Below are 19,314 nucleotides of genomic sequence, written 5' to 3' on the forward strand. Positions count from 1 at the left end.
AGTATTTAATAAAATAATTTTAAAAATTAAAGTATTTAATAAGCGTAGTTTTATAAGTTGAAGTATTTAATTGGTCAAAATAAAAATTAAGAGTGATGATAGGTTAAATTAATAAAGTCATGGAGAATTTATATATTCAGTCGATTTCATGGGCAGAATAGTCAAAGCACTGATATTGTAACAGTAATAATAATATTCCAATCTACTGTTCGAATATCAAAACTACACAACGTGTGATTCTATAAGATTTGGAAGTAGGAGCTGTATTTTTCCAAAGTCAAAGTCTTCTTTGCATTTCTAAACGTGACGAAATATAAAGAATTAGAAATACTACCACCAAACAGTCTAGACGAGAGAAATTTTCTCCCTCATTTATGATTAATCATTCGAGTTCGTCTTTTGGAGCATTTCAGGAGTACAGCTTTGTGTTAGAATGATGAAATAAATATTGGGTTTGCTCTAGCTTCATTAATTTTTATGTTTGTTGGTTAGTTTTCTGTTAAGGTATTTGGATTCGTTTAAGGATTGATGATTTATTCGATTTCAAAGTCTGACTTGATTGTTTTTAAGGATGCAGCTGGAGTCGCCGGTATTTTCTCTCTCAATAACTCCTGTTTTCTCTTCTTATGTTTGTCATTTTTGTTTTCTTGTATAAATTGAAAACACCCATTCTCCTTTTCGACTTCTTTTTTTTTTGGTATCCTAATTAGTGGCTAATTGTTTCTTTAAAAGTGAAAAATCCATGATTGTATTTGAGTTCTGAGTCATGATAACGCTTTTGGGTTCTCTTGGAAATTGAAAGAGGATATTAGTTGTTAAAAGAAAAGAAACGATGAACATACCCACTTTCTGTCTTTAAATGGACATTGTATTTTAGTAGTTTACCAATTTGAATTATGAGATATTTTCAATAGAATTTTTTTATTGATTTTTTTGTTGACTAAAAGTGTCTATATTTATTGTCTCTAAAACTGTGATTCAGTTTCATAATGATGTGCAAAAGCTCGTAAAAGATTTAGATTTAGAATTCTGGAAAGCACAGTAATTTATGATCAGCCATAATTTGGTTATCATACTGCAAAGTTGGTCTCATTTTCTTAAGCAAAATAATTTTGCAATATTCATTAGTTTATGCAATTACCCATTTTTGCTTGTTACAAAAGATGTCTTTTTGGTTTCATTGCAAAAAAAAAAAAAAAAAAAAGTTATACAAATGCCTGATTGTTGAGAATGCTTCACCAAAAAAATTTAATTCAGCAAGCAATTGAGCAGGAGTAATCATGTAAGGCTTTGTTTTGTTCTTAGTATTGGAATATAATGAAATGTAATCAAATGTTTGAACTAAAATACATTTCATTTCTAATGCATCTCACTTCATTACAGCATAACAAAGATGGCCTAAATGTGATGGTATTCCATAAGTTGGAATAACTTGCCAAATTCCACGACAATTCAGGAATGCATTTTCATATGTGGACGAAATATTTGATGTTCATAATAACGAACTTGGTTGTAGGCAACTGCTTGATGCCAAAATAGTTCAGAACCAAGGGGGTCATTTGAATGAATTTAAGGCAGACAAGGTCTGATTTTAAATTGGCTGTGTATTGATTGCTATTTGTATCTATCTGTGCAGTGGCTCCACTTATTCTCTTGTTTTTCATGTATAAAAGCAATAGTTGGATAAATATTGATAAAAATTTACTGCATGGAGTGAATGCTGATTGCCACGTGAGAATCAGATATGGGCAATCGTTTTCCTTTGCTCTATCTAACACTAAATCCTTGTTTGTCGTTGTAGGGAACATATTTGCTTTAGGGCTGTTTCTGTCACCCATGTAAGTAGCTCTTTTTTTTTTTTTTTTTTTTTTTTTTTTTTTTTTTTTTAAACTTATTTCCTATATGATAAGACTTATCATGGAAAAATTGTTATAATTCATCACCTTACTAGCTTCTCTTCTTTGTTCCTCAAATTTAGATCCACATTTAAGAGAATTATCAGGAACCGATCAACAGAACAATTCTCAGTGTCACCATATATATATGCACTCTTGAACTGTTTGATCTGCTCATGGTATGGCAGCCCTTTCATATCCACTGATAATGTAATGGTTATGACAGTCAATTCAACTGGTGCAGTTTTTCAATTAGTGTATATAATCCTCTTCATAGTATATGCTGAGAAAGCCATAAAGGTCACTTATCTCTTCAAATTTGCATTTCTACATTGTGCACTAATTTAGATCCCCTTTTGTATTGGCTTAAATGTCATTCACTTTCATGTTTGATGTTACCTGCAGGTAACGGTGTTTGGATTGCTGCTGGCAGTTTTCGTCCTATTTGCAGCCACAGTTGTAGGGAGCTTGCAAATTGCTGATGGAAACATAAGACGGCTCTCTATTGGGCTCTTGAGTGGTGTATCTCTCATTTCAATGTTTGCTTCTCCATTGTTTATCATTGTAAGTAAATGAAAAGATTAGTTTTGCTATATCCTTTTGATACACTGTTTCAAAACATGCATAATTTCTAATGACTTGCCATTTATCTAATACATGTTTTCAGAATTTGGTGATCCGAACAAAGAGTGTTCAGTTTATGCCATTTTATCTCTCCCTTTCAACTTTCTTGATGAGTACCTCATTCTTGCTTTATGGAATCCTGAATTATGATGCCTTCATATATGTAAGCTTTCTCTAGCATATTCACTTGCAACCCATATGCTTTCATTTAATTTGATGTGCATGCATTTATGGTGACCCTTATTACATAACTTGATTTGAGTGTATTAAAATTTTCTAGCAATATGTGTATGTTTTTGTGTGGACTTGAATTATTGAATGGATGAATTTATCCCAAACTAAAATATTTTGGACGCTGACCTGACTGGAAATCCTGCATGAGCTTTCTGGTAGTAGAGGAGAGTATTTGCAGGTTGCTTAAGCAACTGCTGACCTAATTCAGCATAACTTAAGGAGAATTCTACTTATTTCAGATTAAGAGTTGCAGAGCTTAAATATATCTATTATTGTTCATGAGGTTTATGTTGTATTCTACTGTTTTACATGATCTATTATGTTGGTAGTACTCTAGTAGGTACTGAGAGATTCTTTTTTTAGTTTGTTCATCTAATGATTTATTATTGAATTTCTACTCTTTTAACCTGTAGACATAGGCTAAATTCTGAATCACATTCTGATTTTTTTTCCTTATTTAAATTTTGATTCCGCAGACTCTTGCAAATTACTGTTCTATTGAAACATATGCTTCTGTTTCTACCATATATGCATAATATGTATACTGACCCACATACAAATATGATATTCTTGTTTGAATTTCAGGTCCCAAACGGCATAGGAAGTATTTTGGGAATCACACAATTGGTGTTATACTGTCACTATAAAGGGCAATCAACAGATGACTCCAGAGAATCCTTGATAGAGTCATATGCATAAGTAGGCAAAGTGTTGCCTTAATTCAATCGTTCTATTGTCAAATTGTGTTAGTGTGAAAATTTATGCACTACTTGGCATGGAAAATTTATTTTGTTATAGGAATGACATTGCATACTGGTTTGCTTGGTTTCTTGGCTCATTGGACATCGAAATCTTAATCTCAGTAAATGGTCACTTTACCAGCAGAGCGCTCGACCGCCCGACCTTTTCTGCTTATTTGAAAGTAGGAAATCCTTTTATCTAAGTATAAGCTTAAGATTGTCTTTCATTCTATTTCAGTACTGTTTCTTGCACTACAAATAATTTTGCGGTAAATGACCAATGTGACACCTTAGTCGTACTCTTCAGGCTTGTGCTTATATTTGTCTGTACGACTCGCACTTGGACATAATTTATTATATTTGTTATGTGCTAGAATTTTAATCAGGATGCATGGATTTTTTTATTTTCAAGACATGCCTAAGTTTGGTTTTCGTCATTTACATTTTCCTTAAATTATCATTGACATCATGCACAAACTACATTCCACACTAGAATGGAAGTTTGGATTGTCTTTAATCTGATTTAACTGTAGAGAACAAGTGCAGCATGTGCTTTGTATGGGGGATTTACAAGTTTTCAGCAACAATTTCCAGCTTTCGTGGATACGTATCTAGAAGACTAAGTCCTTTGTCCAAAAATGCTAACTCTTAATGTTTTAATGTCATAATCTTAGAGGCCTTTTGCCTTCTTGAGACTCACTTAGGATGTTTTGCAGACTCAGAATTGAGTCTTAAAATGTCTTGAAATTCAATAAGAATGACCTATATAAACATAATTATAAGAAGTTGGATGATGAATTGCTAGGCAAAACACATCTGGAAGCTGCTCGTTTAAAGTCCTATTATTTTTTGTGACATTAAAGATTTATCTAACCATAAATCCTAATAACATTCAAGTCAATGTTTTAGAAACCAGACTGGAACAATTGGTCTGCTTTTTACCAAATCCATGAGCAGTAATTAAAAATATAAAAAGTAAATTTTTAACCATTTAAATTGAGTGGAAAAAGTGGTTTTAGCAGAATGGCATTTTTTAAGTTCATGGTTCAAAATTTTGAAATTCATAATTTTTTTCCTCCAAAACTTATAATAAATTAAATATAAGTCTAGAAATTATAAATAAATAGTCGAAATTCTTCTTTAAATATACTTTAATATAATTCTAATTTTAAAAATAGTATTAGTTAAAGCCTTAGACAATAAGCATTAGTTAAATTTTTTTTACAATAAGTTAAGAGCCAGAGAATAAAATACAATAATAACAAAGATATATAAAAATAAAACAGACAACTGTCATAAATAAATGGACACAAAAATAAAGTTAAGATGACCAATTTAAAATAAAAAAATATTAAAAAAATTTAAATATAGATATAAATAATCATTTCAAATAAGTAATAATTTTAAATTTTAAATTTTAAATTTTAAAAAAAAGTGTCTTAGATCCAATAAAAAAAAGAAAAAAAATTCAGAATTCAAAATTGAAATATAGATATAGATAATTATTGTAAATGAATATTAATTTTAAAATATAATTATTAGATATAATGTTTTTAACATTTAGATAATAAAAATTAAATAAATGATAAGAATATCATTTTAAATATAAATAGTAAGGTATTTAAATTTATTTTTAATTTATTAAATGTATTTATTTTTTTAAATTTATTAGATGTTATCATATAAATTTCTTTGTTATTTTGAATGTATTTATTAAATTTAATATTTTTTTAGTGTGTAAAGTTCAAAGGAACTTCAATGTATTAGGCCAATAATAAATGTGCATTATAGGTGGTAAATCATTCATAGAAATCCTCTTCTCAAGACCTATTTTCGAAAGAAAAGGGCACATGGCAATGTGGCTGAGTTAGCTACATCAGAATATTTGAGGACTGAAATAGTCAAGCTAGATGTGGCCACTCTCCTGGACTGTTACATCCCATGACCAGCATATTGCAGCACCACTTTTCCCATTAATTTTCTAAATCTGAACAAGTATTTCTTTAATGTTTGTAAATAATATCAACAGATATTGCTATAAGTACCTGTTGGATGTTTATTTGTTTTCTCATTACTAGCATTTGAATATTCAGTTTGTAACATGAGCTTTGTCCTCTCCATATAGACAACTTTATTGAAATGTAGGTGTTGAGATTCTTACATTAAGTTATTTCAATAAAATTTCCTTCCATATCAGTCTTCCATATTTCCTAAATTTCTGATCTCTATCATTTTTGGTAAAAGAGCAGGTTGATCCAAAAATGGTGAACACTCGATCTTTCATTCCCCAAACTCAATCTGTTAACCCCACTTCCTCCACCAACCTATTATATACCCCAAAAAACCTTAACAACACAAACACAGACCCCCAAGCGCTGCAACTTTTGGTCATTAGTGCCAAACTTGATGTTATTGATACCTTGGCGGCTGAAGAGTAGGTTGATCTAGAAATGGTGAACACTCGATCTTTCGTTCCCCAATCCCAATCTGTTAACCCCACTTCCTCCACCAACCCATCACATACCCCAAAAAACCCTAACAACACAAACACAGACACCCTACGCTGCAACTTTCGGCCATTAGTGCCAAACTTGATGTTATTGAAATTGTGACATCTCATTGAATCGAGTCGTTGCATTTAGCGAGTTGAGTCGAGTTGGAACGAACCAAAACCCGGTTTGAGCCATTAGATTTCAAAGTGGGGTAGAATGAGATTTAAATTAAATAAATAAAAGAATTTGACTTAATTGAATGAAACATAAAGATGTAGACTCAATTGAAATAAAAGTATAAGGATTAGGACCTAATTGAAATAAAGTATAAAGTTTAGGTATTAAATGGTAAAAGATTGAAAATTTAGGTACTATTTGGTAATTTTTGAACTTACTAGAAGATATATTTAGAGGTTACCCGAAAATTCCATTCACTTTACCTTCTCCATCTTCTCCTTTGTCTTCTTCCTTCACTTTACCTTCTCCATCTTCTCCTAAATCTTCCTCCATTTTCTACCTTAATATTCAACCTTTCAAGCATTAAATTCAACCTATAACTCTATCCAAGTAAGTTGAATTTCTTGAATTTCATAATTTAGTGAGATTTTGGATGATTAATAAGATGTTATTATGTATAGGAGAGGTGAGCTCAAAGTGAGAAGAAAAAGGAAGCTAAGAAGAAGGTTTAAAGCTTTTTGGTTGAAGGTTTGATATCTGTTTTAGTTTAACAAATTTTCTTGCATGAGAATATGTGTAGTGTGATGATAGTCATAAGATATGTTGCTGAATGTTGAGTAATAGGTCTGAGAATGTTGATTAAGCATGAGATGCATTGAATAAATGAATTGGATATTGATTTCATGCTGAAACAGGTTTGTTGGGAAACTGACTAGTAACTTCAACTTGAATTTGAATCTGTTTACTGATGGAATTAGGAAGTGGTATAGAAGAGTTATTTGTTCCTTTATGTTTTAGATGTCTAGGAGCTTTGGAATCACCTAGATTGGACTTATAAATTGAAAGATATGCCCAAAATAGTACAAACTGTGCAGGCTGGAATTCAAAATCTGGGCGGACTGGAAGGTGCTACTTTAGCTCAATATTTGACTACTCTACCAACATATTTCAGAGAGGTCATAGAAAGAAATATTTGTATCCTAATGTGTTAGCTAACCATAGAATTTAGAATCACCTAAATTGGCCTTATAAATTGAGAGATATGACCAAAATAGTACAAACTGTGCAGGCTGGAAACCAACAGCTGGGTATTTGACTACTTTACCAACATATTTAAAAGAGGTGATAAAAGACATATTTGTACCCCAATGTGTTAGCTAACCATAGAATTTAAAATCACCTAAATTGGCCTTATAAATTGAGATTTATGACCAAAATGGTACAAACTGTGCAGGCTGGAAACCAACAGCTGGGCAGACTGGAAGTTGCTACTTTAATTCAATATTTGACTACTTTACCAACATATTTCAAAGAGGTGATAGAAGACATAATTGTAACCTAATGTGTTAGCTAACCATAGAATTTAGAATGACCTAAATTGGACTTAAAAAGACAGAGTTATGCTAGAATTTGTGAAACATGTACAGGCTGCCCCGACAGATTTTAAGGCTACATTAGAAATGATGTTGGCATGCATATGTAGATTCATTCAGCCTAAGATTAGTACTTAAATTAAAATAAAAATTTCTTTAATCTGAATGGTCTAAATTAAGTTACATAAAGAGTAGTAAGAGTTGCGTCACGGGTGCAACAGTTAGATTAATTTCATGCAAGTTCCATTACAAGTTATCAATTGTTTGCATTATTACTCATTCGATATTACTTGTAGTTGTCTATGAAATCCTTTTAAAGCATGAAACAGGTTAGCGATGTATAGAATGAGACAACATATAGGTAAACAGTATGATTGATGCATTTTATGAATATTTCCGATAATATGCTCCACTGAGGTTAGGTAGAAACCACGTAGATAAAGCTATATCGGGACATAGGATAGCAGATCTGCATCCCATACAGTTGGTACTCAGGCTACAGGCCGTTGAGTTGATATGATTTATATACGGGTCATAGCAGCCCAGCCATATAGCATTCATCCAGTTCATACAGTCCTTCTTATCACTTCGGTTTCACTGTAACCTTATGGAGCCATACATTTATGAGATTGTGTTATTTATAAATTATACGATGTTAATAAAAATTGCTTAATTCATACAGCATAATAAACAGCAGGGAAGACAACGAAAGTATAATGATATGTGTGCGTACATGCTTATTTATTTAATTCTTATTAAGTTGAGATATCCACTGAGCTTTATTTACTCAGCAAGTTACCTGTTTTAACTTGCAGGTTTTGGGTATGGACAGTAGAGAGTCATCTTTTCAACTGCTGCAGTTCATCTTTTGAAGACCCAATCTTCAGGGTAACTATTCATTTTGATATTTTGGTTCTGTGGCATGTACAGGGCACATAGTTGGGCCCATTTTATTTTGGAAAATAGTGTAATGTCTTATAATTATTAAGTAAATGTATGTATATAAATGATGTATAAAGCAACAACATGACATAATTTTTACCATACAGGATGATATCAGCATGACAGGACATAGGTTCAACCAGATTGTAGCGTCTCGGCTCGGTTCATTCGGGTTCACAGGTGGACCGGGAAGGGATGTTATTTGGTATCAGAGCCTAGGTTTAGTTCCCCACGCTTGAATGCATATGTCATTATAGTGTACATGCCATGACTACCCTGATGAACTAAGCAGTTGTGATTCTTCTAGGAGGATGTCACAAGAAGGTGAGAGCGAGTCACACACCTCCAGGGCAGTGGAGGGTGAGGCTCCAGTAGCACCAGAGCAGGAGGTGTTGTTAAAACAACTTGCGGATACCTTTAGACAGATTGCATGGTGGTACCTCAGGCACTAGTGGTAGTAGATAGAGAAAGAAAGCCGCCACTAGAAAAGATTAGAAAATACGGTGCGAAAGAATTCAGAGCTAGCAAGGATGACAGTCCAGAGAGAGCTGAGTATTGGTTAGATGGTACTTTGAGAGTCCTGGAGCAGTTACAGTGTACACCAAAGGACCGTTTGATTTGTGCCACGTCATTGTTGATAGACGAGGCATACACATGGTGGAATACTGTTCAGCAGAGAGTACCAGCAGAGCAGCGTACCTGGCAATTCTTTTTGGATGAATTCAAGAAAAAGTTCATCACAGAGGCTTACCTTGATGCTACAAGGAAGGAATTCTTATACCTTAGGCAGAACAGAATGTCAGTTACAGAATATGAAGGAGAATTCACCAGACTCAGCAGGTATGGTGATCGGATAGTGGCTATAGAGGCAGAGAGGTGTAAAAAGTTCCAAGAAGGCCTGAACGATGAGATTCAGATGGAAGTGGTAGCTTCTAGATTCAGAGAGTTCTCAGCTTTGGTAGAGGCAGCTCAGGAGATAGAGCGAATTCAGGCCAGTCGGCGTACCAGACGCCAGCGGTCTCAGCAGAAGAGAGACCAGACTCAGAGTGCACCCAGTACATACCAGCCGGAGAGTAAGAGATTCAGAGGTGCTAGTACTTCAGTTGGTCCTAGGCCTCCCGTTAGCCAAGGCACAACTAGGGGTGTTAACGCGCCAACAACATTAGTCGTGGCTAGTTCTGTTGGTGGTGGTAGAGGTTCAGGTAGAGAAGCTGGTAGAGGCACCGGTAGAGGTGCAGGGTCAGACAGTTATACTTTTCCACCCTGTGAGGATTGTGGCAGACGACATGGTGGAGATTGTTGGATGGTGACTGGTAGATGCTAGATATGCGGAGCATCAGACCATTAGAAGAAGGACTGTCTGAAGAGAGCAGAAGTTCCTCACAGTTCACCGCAGGCAGAGGTAGAGGTCGGGGTAGAGGTGAGACCTCTGGAGGGCAGAGATAGCAGTCAGAGACTGTGGACAGACCCGATACCAGAGTTCCCGCCAGGGTCTATGCCATGCGAGCTAAGGAAGAGGAGGAAGCTCCAGATATCATAGTTAGTGAGGTTTCTTTATTTGATCATACAATTTATGCTTTGATTGATACATTCATACATCAGCATACCTAAACAATGGGTTAAAGGGTTAGCAGTTGAGCATGTGAGTCAGGGTATTTTGGTTACTAATCCATTAGGAGATGTAGTAATAACCTATACAGTGGTCAAAGGATGTCCATTTGTTATTCGTGGAAAGGAGTTTCCAGGAGACCCTATGGAATTGCCATTCAGACAATTTGATGTTATTCTGGGTATGGATTGGCTATCCAAACATCAGGCTATAGTTGATTGTGCAAAGAAAAGGGTGACATTATATACAACAGCAGGGGAAGAGATTACAGTCGTCGGAAAACGGTGAGATTTTCTAGGTAATGTGATATCAGCCATGGCAGCAAAGAGATTAATTCAGAATGGTTGTGAAGCATACATGGTATGTGCACTGAAAGCAGGGAAAGAAAAGTCAAAAGTGCAAGACATACTAACAGTGTGTGATTATCCATATGTGTTTCCAGAAGATTTACCAGGGTTACCACCAAGAAGAGAAGTAGAGTTTATTATCGATGTTTATCCCGGAGCAGCAACAGTATCAATTGCACCTTATAGAATGGCACCAGCAGAGTTAAAAGAGTTGAAGATTCAGCTGGTGCAGGCGTGTTTTCTAAGATTGATCTCAGGTCAGGATACCATCAGCTGCAGATAAAGGAAGAAGATTTTGCCTAGACTGCCTTCAGAACCCGGTTTGGTCACTATGAATTTTTAGTTATGCCATTCGGTCTCACAAATGCACCGGCGGTTTTCATGGATCTCATGAACTGCGTGTTTCATCCTTATCAGATCAGTTCGTGGTGGTGTTTATAGACGACATTTTGGTCTACTCCAAAGATAGGGTTGAACATGATAAACATTTACGGATTGTACTTCAGACACTGAGGGATAAACAGCTGTATGCCAAGCTCAGTAAGTGTGAGTTTTGGCTAGAAGAAGTTTCTTTCTTAGAACATGTGATATCATCGGAGGGTATTAGAGTGGATCCTAAGAAGATTGAAGCTATTGTTGATTGGAGACCACCCAGGAATGTCACAGAAGTCCAAAGTTTTCTAGGTTTAGTTGGTTATTACAAAAGGTTCGTAAAGGGATTCTCCATCATTGCATCACCATTAACGAGATTATTGAAGAAAGAGGTTGTATTTCAATGGGATGATAGGTGTCAGCAGAGTTTTGACACTTTGAAGAAAAAGTTGACTGAAGCACCAATGTTGACCCAGCCAGTGTCAAGTAATGAATTTGAGATTTACAATGATGGCTCTCATACTGGGTTAGGATGTGTACTCATGCAAGACAGGAAAGTGGTGGCCTATATATCCAGACAGTTGAAGCCACATGAATTGAATTAGCCAACCCATGATTTAGAACTAGAAACCATTGTTCTAGCATTCACAGTATGGCGGCATTAAAGTATTTATCGACACAGAAAGACTTGAATTCAAGACAACGGAAGTGGATGCAGATTCTAGCTAATTATGATTATGTCATTAATTACCATCCGGGCAAAGCTAATGTGGTAGCTGATGCCCTTAGCCGAAAATTATTGTATGCTTTGAGATAAATGAGAATCAGCATGAAGTTGCAACAACAGGGAGCTATTCTAGCACAGATGAAAGTACAGCCATCTTGGGTTCAAGAAGTTGCAGAAGCACAGAAGAAAGATAAGCAAATAGAAATATGGGTTAAAAAAGTACAAGAAGACCATGGTGGGAAATTTAGATTGGATAGCAGTGGAGTATTGTTTTATGAAGACAGAGTTGCTGTACCACAGACAGGGGAGATTAGACAGAAGATTCTGCATGAAGCTCACAACAGTCCATATACAATGCATCCAGGCAGTACTAAGATGTATCAGGATTTGAAGAAAGGTTATTGGTGGCCGGGCATAAAGAAAGACATCGGAAATTTTGTAATAAGATGTCTGACATGTCAATAAGTAAAAGCAGAACATCAATAGCCAGTTGGGTTGCTTCATCCAATAACAGTGCCAACATGGAAATGGGATCGGATCACGATGGATTTTGTTACGGGATTACCTCAGACGCAGCGGAAGCATGATGTAGTATGGGTAATTGTAGACAAATTAACCAAGTCCGCGCACTTTCTACCAGTTAGGATGGACTATTCTCTGGACAAGTTAGTAGAAATTTATGTTAGAGAAATAGTTCAACTACATGGAATTCCATCATCCATTATATCTAATCTTGATCCAAGGTTTACATCAAAGTTCTAGGGTAAACTGCAGGAAGCATTAGGAGCAAAACTGCATTTCATCCTCAGATAGATGGCCAGTCAGAGAGAGTAATTCAAATCCTGGAAGACATGATGAGATCATGTGTTATAGAATTTGAAGGCAGCTAGGACAGATATGTACGTCTCATGGAATTTGCCTACAACAACAGCTATCAATCGAGCATCAAGATGGCACCATATGAAGCGTTGTATGGCAGACAATGCAAGACATGTGTGTGTTGGACAAAACTTAATGATAAGAAGATTCTGAGTCTAGAATTGGTGAGGGAAACAGAAGAGAAAGAGGAAATCATCAGAAAACGGCTGAAAGAAGCAAGTGATCGACAGAAGTCCTATGCTGATTTAAAGAGAAAGGACATTGAGTATACGGTCGGTGATAAAGTATTTCTAAAAGTTTCACCATGGAAAAAGATCCTAAGGTTTGGAAGAAAGGGTAAGCTCAGTCCAAGGTTCATTGGTCCATACGAGATTGTTGAACGTATAGGACCATTAGCCTATCGCCTAGCGTTACCTTCGACATTAGATCAAATTCATAATGTCTTTCACGTATCAATGTTAAGGAGATACAGATTAGACCCATCACATGTATTATCAGTAGAAGAGATTGAAATTCAGCCAGATCTCACTTATGAAGAAGAACCAGTTCAGATCCTAGCCAGAGAAATTAAAGAATTGCGAAACAAGAAAGTAGCATTAGTAAAAGTTCTTTGGAGGAATCATAAAATAGAAGAAGCAACTTGGGAATCTGAAGAAACCATGCGCCAACAGTATCCGCATTTGTTCACAACAGGTAAAATTCGGGACAAAGTTTATTATTTAGGAGGGGAGAACTGTGACATCCTACTGAATCGAGTTGTTGCATTTAGCGAGTCGAGTCGAGTCGGAACAAACTAGAACCTGGTTCGAGCCATTAGATTCCAGAGTGGGATAAAATGGGATTTAAATTAAATAAATAAAAGAATTTGACTTAATTGAATGAAATATAAAGATGTAGACTCAATTGAAATAAAAGTATAAGGATTAGGACCTAATTGAAATAAAGTATAAAGTTTAGGTATTAAATGGTAAAAGATTGAAAATTTAGGTACTATTTGGTAATTTTTTAACATACTAGAATATATATTTAGAGGTTACCCGAAAATTCCATTCACTTTACCTTCTCCATCTTCTCCTTTGTCTTCTTCCTTCACTTTACCTTCTCCATCTTCTCCTAAATCTTCCTCCATTTTCTACCTTAATATTCGACCTTTCAAGCATTAAATTCAACCTATAACACTATCCAAGGAAGGTGAATTTCTTGAATTTCATAATTAAGTGAGATTTTGGATGATTAATAAGATGTTATTATGTATAAGAAAGGTGAGCTCAAAGTGAGAAGAAAAAGGAAGCTAAGAAGAAGGTTTAAAGCTTTTTGGTTGAAGGTTTGATATCTGTTTTAGTTTAACAAATTTTCTTGCATGAGAATATGTGTAGTGTGATGATAGTGATAAGATATGTTGTTGAATGTTGAGTAATAGGTCTGAGAATGTTGATTAAGCATGGGATGCATTGAATAAATGAATTGGATATTGATTTCATGCTGAAACAGGTTTGTTGGAAAACTGACCAGTAACTTCAACCTGAATTTGAACCTATTTATAAATGATGTATAAAGCAACAGCATGACATAATTTTTAGCATACAGGATGATATCAGCATGACAAGACATAGGTTCAACCAGATTGTAGCGTCTCGGCTCGGTTCATTCGGGTTCACGAGTGGATCGGAAGGGATGTTACAGATACCTCGGCGGCTGAAGAGCAGGTTGATCCAGAAATGGTGAACATTTGATCTTTTCTTTCCCAAATCAATATGTTAACCCCACTTCCTGCACCAACCCATCACATACCCCAAAAAAACCCTAACAATGCAAACACAGACCCCCTAGCACTGCAACTTTTGGCCATTAGTGCCAAACTTGATGTTATTGATACCTTGGTGGTTGAAGTAGCATCCATGAAAGCCCAACGCAGGGGGGCACCGCGAGCAGATTCCACTCTAAGTGCCAATAATAAAGCAACCCAAAGGAAGTTCATCTTGGTTCATTGGAAAATAGAAACTCTGCTTGGTTAAATGACGATGATGCCAACAGTCCTTGATGGCAACGAAGTCCTTTGAGACGACCACATACAAAGATGGAATTTTCCCAATTTGAAGGTGGTGACCCAATCAGCTGGATTTTAAAAGCAAAAATCGCTACTATGAAACTCTAGATGAATTGAAGTTTGACATCGCTGCAATGTATCTTGAAGGAGACAGCCTAGATTCATTTGCTCTTTTTTTTTAGAAGAACTTGTGAAGTCTCTTCAAGAGAGTTATGGTCAGCAAAATTCCAAAATCCAGATGAATATTTATTTGGAATTCAACAAACAAGAACTACTTAGGAATATCATCAAGAATTTGCAAAGAAATCAGCTCGGGTCTCCAATTGGCTGGAACATTGCCTTCTTAGTGTGCTTTTGAATGGATTGATAGAAGAATTACGTGCAGATGTGCGTATTCATAAGCCAAGATCTGTGTACAAAGCTATGAGTCTTGCCATTGAGTTTGAGTCCAAATAAGGCCCAAGCCTAATATGTGGTACTAGAGGACAAAATTTGTCCAACCCAATGAAAATTTGCACTAGACCATCATTGCAAGTAGTTAAATTTTCTCTCTTGGAACTGACCGAAAGCGATGAACCGATGGAAGACAATCCAGTAACAATCGAAGAAGAATTTGCAGGGGACTTGTCTGAAATTTCCCTACATGCTCTTCTGGGAAAAACAAGTGGTACAACCGTAAAGCTTAAGGGTACTCTTAATGGCAAGTCGGTGCTCATATTGATTGATAGCGACTCCACACATAATTTCATTACCACTACTTTTGTAGCCACTTTAAACGTGCTTGTTGAGAAGGCCAATCCCTCTAATTTGATGTCTAGATAAGCAATGGGGAGATTATCCAATGCAATCAGATTTGCCGAAAGGTTTCTGTTCAACTTCTCAGATTGTGCATTACAAAAGATTACTCTATCCATTCAAAATTGGTGGAGCTGATTTGGTTTTGGGAATCAAGTGGCTTGCATCACTCAACACTATTCAAGCCAATTTGAATAAAATGTTTATGATTTTTTATTTGGATGGCAAATGCTACAAGTTACAGGAAGTTCCTACAACAAATCAGGCCTCTTCCAAACAATCTCAAAAATGGCAGAATCTAAAGGTACCTCTACTCTTATAGTTTTAGTTGATTTATTATATTAGTTTGTTTATGTATTTGTTGAACCCATTACTCTACCACCATTCCATTCACACACTCATTCTATTCCTTTGTTACCTGATTCTAAACCACCAACTATTCGACCTTACAAATATCCTTCCTACCAAAAAATTGAAATTGAAAAGCAAGTCGAAGATCTTCTTTAAGTCGGTTTCATTAGGTCCAGTTTTAGCCCATTTGCTAGCCCAATTCTGTTAGTGAAGAAAAAAGACAATACTTGAAGGTTTTGTATGGACTGTAAAGCCTTAAATCAACTAACTAAACCAAATAAATACCCTATCCCTAATATTGACGAACTCATTGATGAACACCATGGAGCCACCATTTTTTCTAAAATAGATGTTTATAAAATAACTTTTCATACCCATTCGGGGCATTATGAGTTTATTGTGATGCCCTTCGGATTAAACAATGCCCTATCAACCTTTCAATCTGCCATGAATGGCCTTTTTTGCCCTTGCATCCGCAAGTTTGTCCTTGTTTTCTTTGATGATATCCTAATATACAGCCCCACCATAGAGCAACATATTACCCATCTTCAAACAATCCTTCAACCTCCTAAGAACTCATTTTTATTTTGCAAAAGGAAAAAAGTGTTTGTTTGGGGAGAATAGATTCAATTCTTAGGGCATGTGGTGAGCAAAGATGGTGTTGGAGTCGACCTTGATAAAGTGCCGGCTGTCTTAGAGTGTCTAGGGCCAAAAAATGTGAAAGAATTGAGAGGATTCTTAGGCCTTACTGGATACTACCGTTGGTTCATTCACAATATGGTTTGGTTGCTTGAGCACTCACTGATTTGACAAAGAAAAATGTCTTTAAATAGGGTCCTATAGCTGAGTTGGCCTTTCAAAAACTCAAGGAGGCTTTGACTACAGCCCCAGTTCTTAGGCTACCAGATTTCAATGAAACCTTTACTATTGAATGTGATGCGTCTGCTTGTGGAGTTGGAGCTGTCCTCCTTTATGTGGGTCCCACATACATATGGCACAACCCAAGAGTGGGGGTGAATTGGATTTTCTAAAAATAAAAATTTAACTTTCAAAAATAAAATTAGAATTCTGTTACAGCGGAAATAGAATGCATTTATGAAAATAAGTTATTACGATTAGAACTTCCTCACAAAGCTCTATACAGAAAATAGAAAGACTTTGTAAAGAGCAGCTATTGATTAAAACTGCTTCACAATATCTTAATCAATTTCAAAACTACTTTATGAAGGAAAGTTATTAGGTTTTTGAACTACCTCATAAAGTTTAGGCAAATATTAAAGAGTACGTGAGAAACAGTTATTGAATTTCTAAACTGCTTTAGAAAGCTTTAAGTAAACTTAGAAAACTGATTAAAATCCAAATTGGAAAACATAATGAATATAGAAGAACAAATTAGAACTTGATATATTCATAATGCAGAAGTCCAGAGTTCTAATATTCAATAAAGATAAAGCTTATTCGAGTTTAGAACAACAAAACAATTAACAACTTAGCATTTCTAAAAGATTAACAGAAGTGTAAATAAAATGGTATCAAGCTGAACTTCAGAAAGTAAAAAGATTAACACAACGATTTATAGTGGTTCAGCACTAACTCGCCTACATCCACTCCCCAAGACTCATCTTGAGATCCTCCACTTTGTTATATCTTTTTAAGGGTAAGAGACAAACCAGCAGTACAAGGCAATAGATCAACACCTAGATCTACCCTTTGTCCCACTAGATTTTTCAAACGTTCTAGTCAACCTCAAAAACCTTTCTGTTTTTGCAGAGAACAGAAACTCAAATCAAGACATTAGAATCCCACACAAGGAGAAGGTAGCTTAATAACCCATTTCATAATAGCTTTTCACCTAAGCTATTATACAAATGTTTTTCAAATAAAAACCTATCTACAACAGATTAGAGAATCTATATAGACAATGAGAAATGCAAATATAAGCACAGTAAAAACAGAAATCAAGATTAGAAAATCGTTTTAAAGAACAGAATCTGTTTTTCAAAAGATGTTGTTATTAAACTTTTTTTTTCTCTTAAAAATTATTTTGTTAAGCAAAGAGATGAAAACAAATAAGGGGGTTGAGAGTAAGTTTGGAGAGATTAAAGATTGATCAAAGGACTTATACTCTTAAAACAAAAACCCACGTCTTTACAAAGGAAAGACACTTTTTATAGAAAGGGGTGGAAATCCCATTTTAGAAAGTAAAATCTCTCCTTTTAAATAAGAATATTGACTTTCCAAATTTTTAGAAGATACAAAGATCTTGTTATAAAAAATTCTTTGAGTCAAAATCTTTTCTTTTAAGGTAAGCGAAATAGAATAAGATTTTAGACTTTAATTTAAAAATAGTTTTCAGAAATAAATATAAAAATCCTTTTCAAAATATTTTATTATAAAAAATAATTAAGATAAAATCTATTTTATTTAGGTAAGTGAATTAAATTTCCAAAAATGGGAAATTTTGTTACCATAAATGATTAAGACAAAATCTCTTTTGTTTAGGTAAGAAAATTGAAAAGAATCATGATTTATGTTTTATAAATTAAGGTAATTTCCGAAAATCATTTTGAGAGAGAGAGAAAAATATTTTTGTACTTATAAAAGAATATTCTCTCTATTCTACAACGAATCCTAATATACTTAACCACTAAAATCTTCAAAGGTCTTCATGATCTTCATTTAAACTTGGATTTGTTGGAATTTGCCTTATTTATTCATAAAAACTAATAAATCTGCATAAAAATAATATTAGCATATGACAGTGATTTTCACAAGTGTACGAAATCGCAACAAGTAATATAGAGTAAGAGAGTATCGTATCCACAGGGATTGTATATCAATTACCAAAATTATGTTAACCTATTATTATTTAAACGATAATAAGAGAGAATTGCTATAAGGAAAATAAATTTGAAAGTAAAAACAGAAAGAGATCAAGCACAAAATTTAGGTGAAAAGAAATCAGGGAATTAAACTACTAGGGAATTTGATTTCACTTAATTCTATCCAGCTTATTCTATTAGTTCATTAATCAACTTTAATTGTTCAAGTAGGAAAAACAACCCTAGAGTTACTAACAAGCTCTCCCGATGTATTGTTAGCTATTCTAATCTAGTTTAATTACCTATCTTCTAATAGTGAAATCAAACATAAATCAGATCCTTGGGTTTTGTGGTTGTTTTGTGAGTTCATAACCTAATAATCATTAACTTATGAAAACCCCCCCTTGAGTCAAACCATATAGCTTCCGCGTCAAGTTATTATTCTCAAGTTGTGAATACTCAAATTTTTGAGGCTCAAAAAGCCAGTTTTTCCGGCCGCGGCGGTGGCGGCCGCCCTTAAAGGCGGCGGTAGCCTCTATCGCTAGCGGCGGTAGCCGCCGGCGATAGCAGCTGCAGTCGCCTGTGAATACCCATTTTTTTGAGGCTCACAAAGCCTGTTTTTCTCGGACTGCAGATAGTCCGGCCGGACCGGAGGCCATTTTGGAAGTTCACCGAAAGTATGCCAATATGGTACTTAAAACGTCCGAGACGTTGCGAGGATCACAGAACTGGTCCCGGAATATTTTTTGGAGGTCCGGAACTCCCGGAAAAGCCTCCGGAGCAAAAAAATCAGCAGAATCGCCAAGCTCCGGCGGCTCGGGCCGCCGAGATCTGGCGGCCCGGGCCGCCAGCCGCCGAAACAGTCCGATTTTGCCTATAAATTGGCCC

At 35.2% G+C, this 19,314-nt stretch overlaps 1 protein-coding gene across 2 annotated transcripts; it reads left to right on the plus strand.

Moving 5' to 3' along the window:
• Positions 1-276: 276 nt before the first annotated feature.
• Positions 277-3,904, plus strand: SWEET2 (Nodulin MtN3 family protein). 2 transcript variants are annotated; one of them, XM_012220113.4, is made up of 6 exons: positions 277-589; positions 1,802-1,838; positions 1,979-2,195; positions 2,301-2,459; positions 2,563-2,682; positions 3,339-3,904. In XM_012220113.4, exons 1-6 carry the CDS (start codon positions 529-531, stop codon positions 3,450-3,452), a joined length of 708 nt encoding a protein of 235 aa, XP_012075503.1. In that variant the 5' UTR covers positions 277-528; the 3' UTR covers positions 3,453-3,904. The 2 variants fall into 2 exon arrangements, with proteins under 2 accessions (XP_012075503.1, XP_012075502.1); XM_012220112.4 differs by lacking the exon at positions 277-589 and having other exon boundaries at positions 1,590-1,838.
• Positions 3,905-19,314: the final 15,410 nt, after the last annotated feature.

The sequence above is a fragment of the Jatropha curcas genome, chromosome 7 (genome assembly GCF_041381405.1).
Source record: "Jatropha curcas cultivar XTBG-Jc1 chromosome 7, XTBG_Jcur_1.0, whole genome shotgun sequence".
NCBI classification, from domain to species: Eukaryota; Viridiplantae; Streptophyta; class Magnoliopsida; order Malpighiales; family Euphorbiaceae; genus Jatropha; species Jatropha curcas.

Excerpts from the sequence above, each read along its gene's own strand:
- SWEET2 (XM_012220112.4), top strand. The coding sequence starts at position 1,663 with ATGTATAAAAGCAATAGTTGGATAAATATTGATAAAAATTTACTGCAT. Across the intron at positions 2,196-2,300 it reads ATGCTGAGAAAGCCATAAAG|GTAACGGTGTTTGGATTGCT; the intron begins GTCACTTATCTC and ends TGTTACCTGCAG. Across the intron at positions 2,460-2,562 it reads CTTCTCCATTGTTTATCATT|AATTTGGTGATCCGAACAAA; the intron begins GTAAGTAAATGA and ends ACATGTTTTCAG.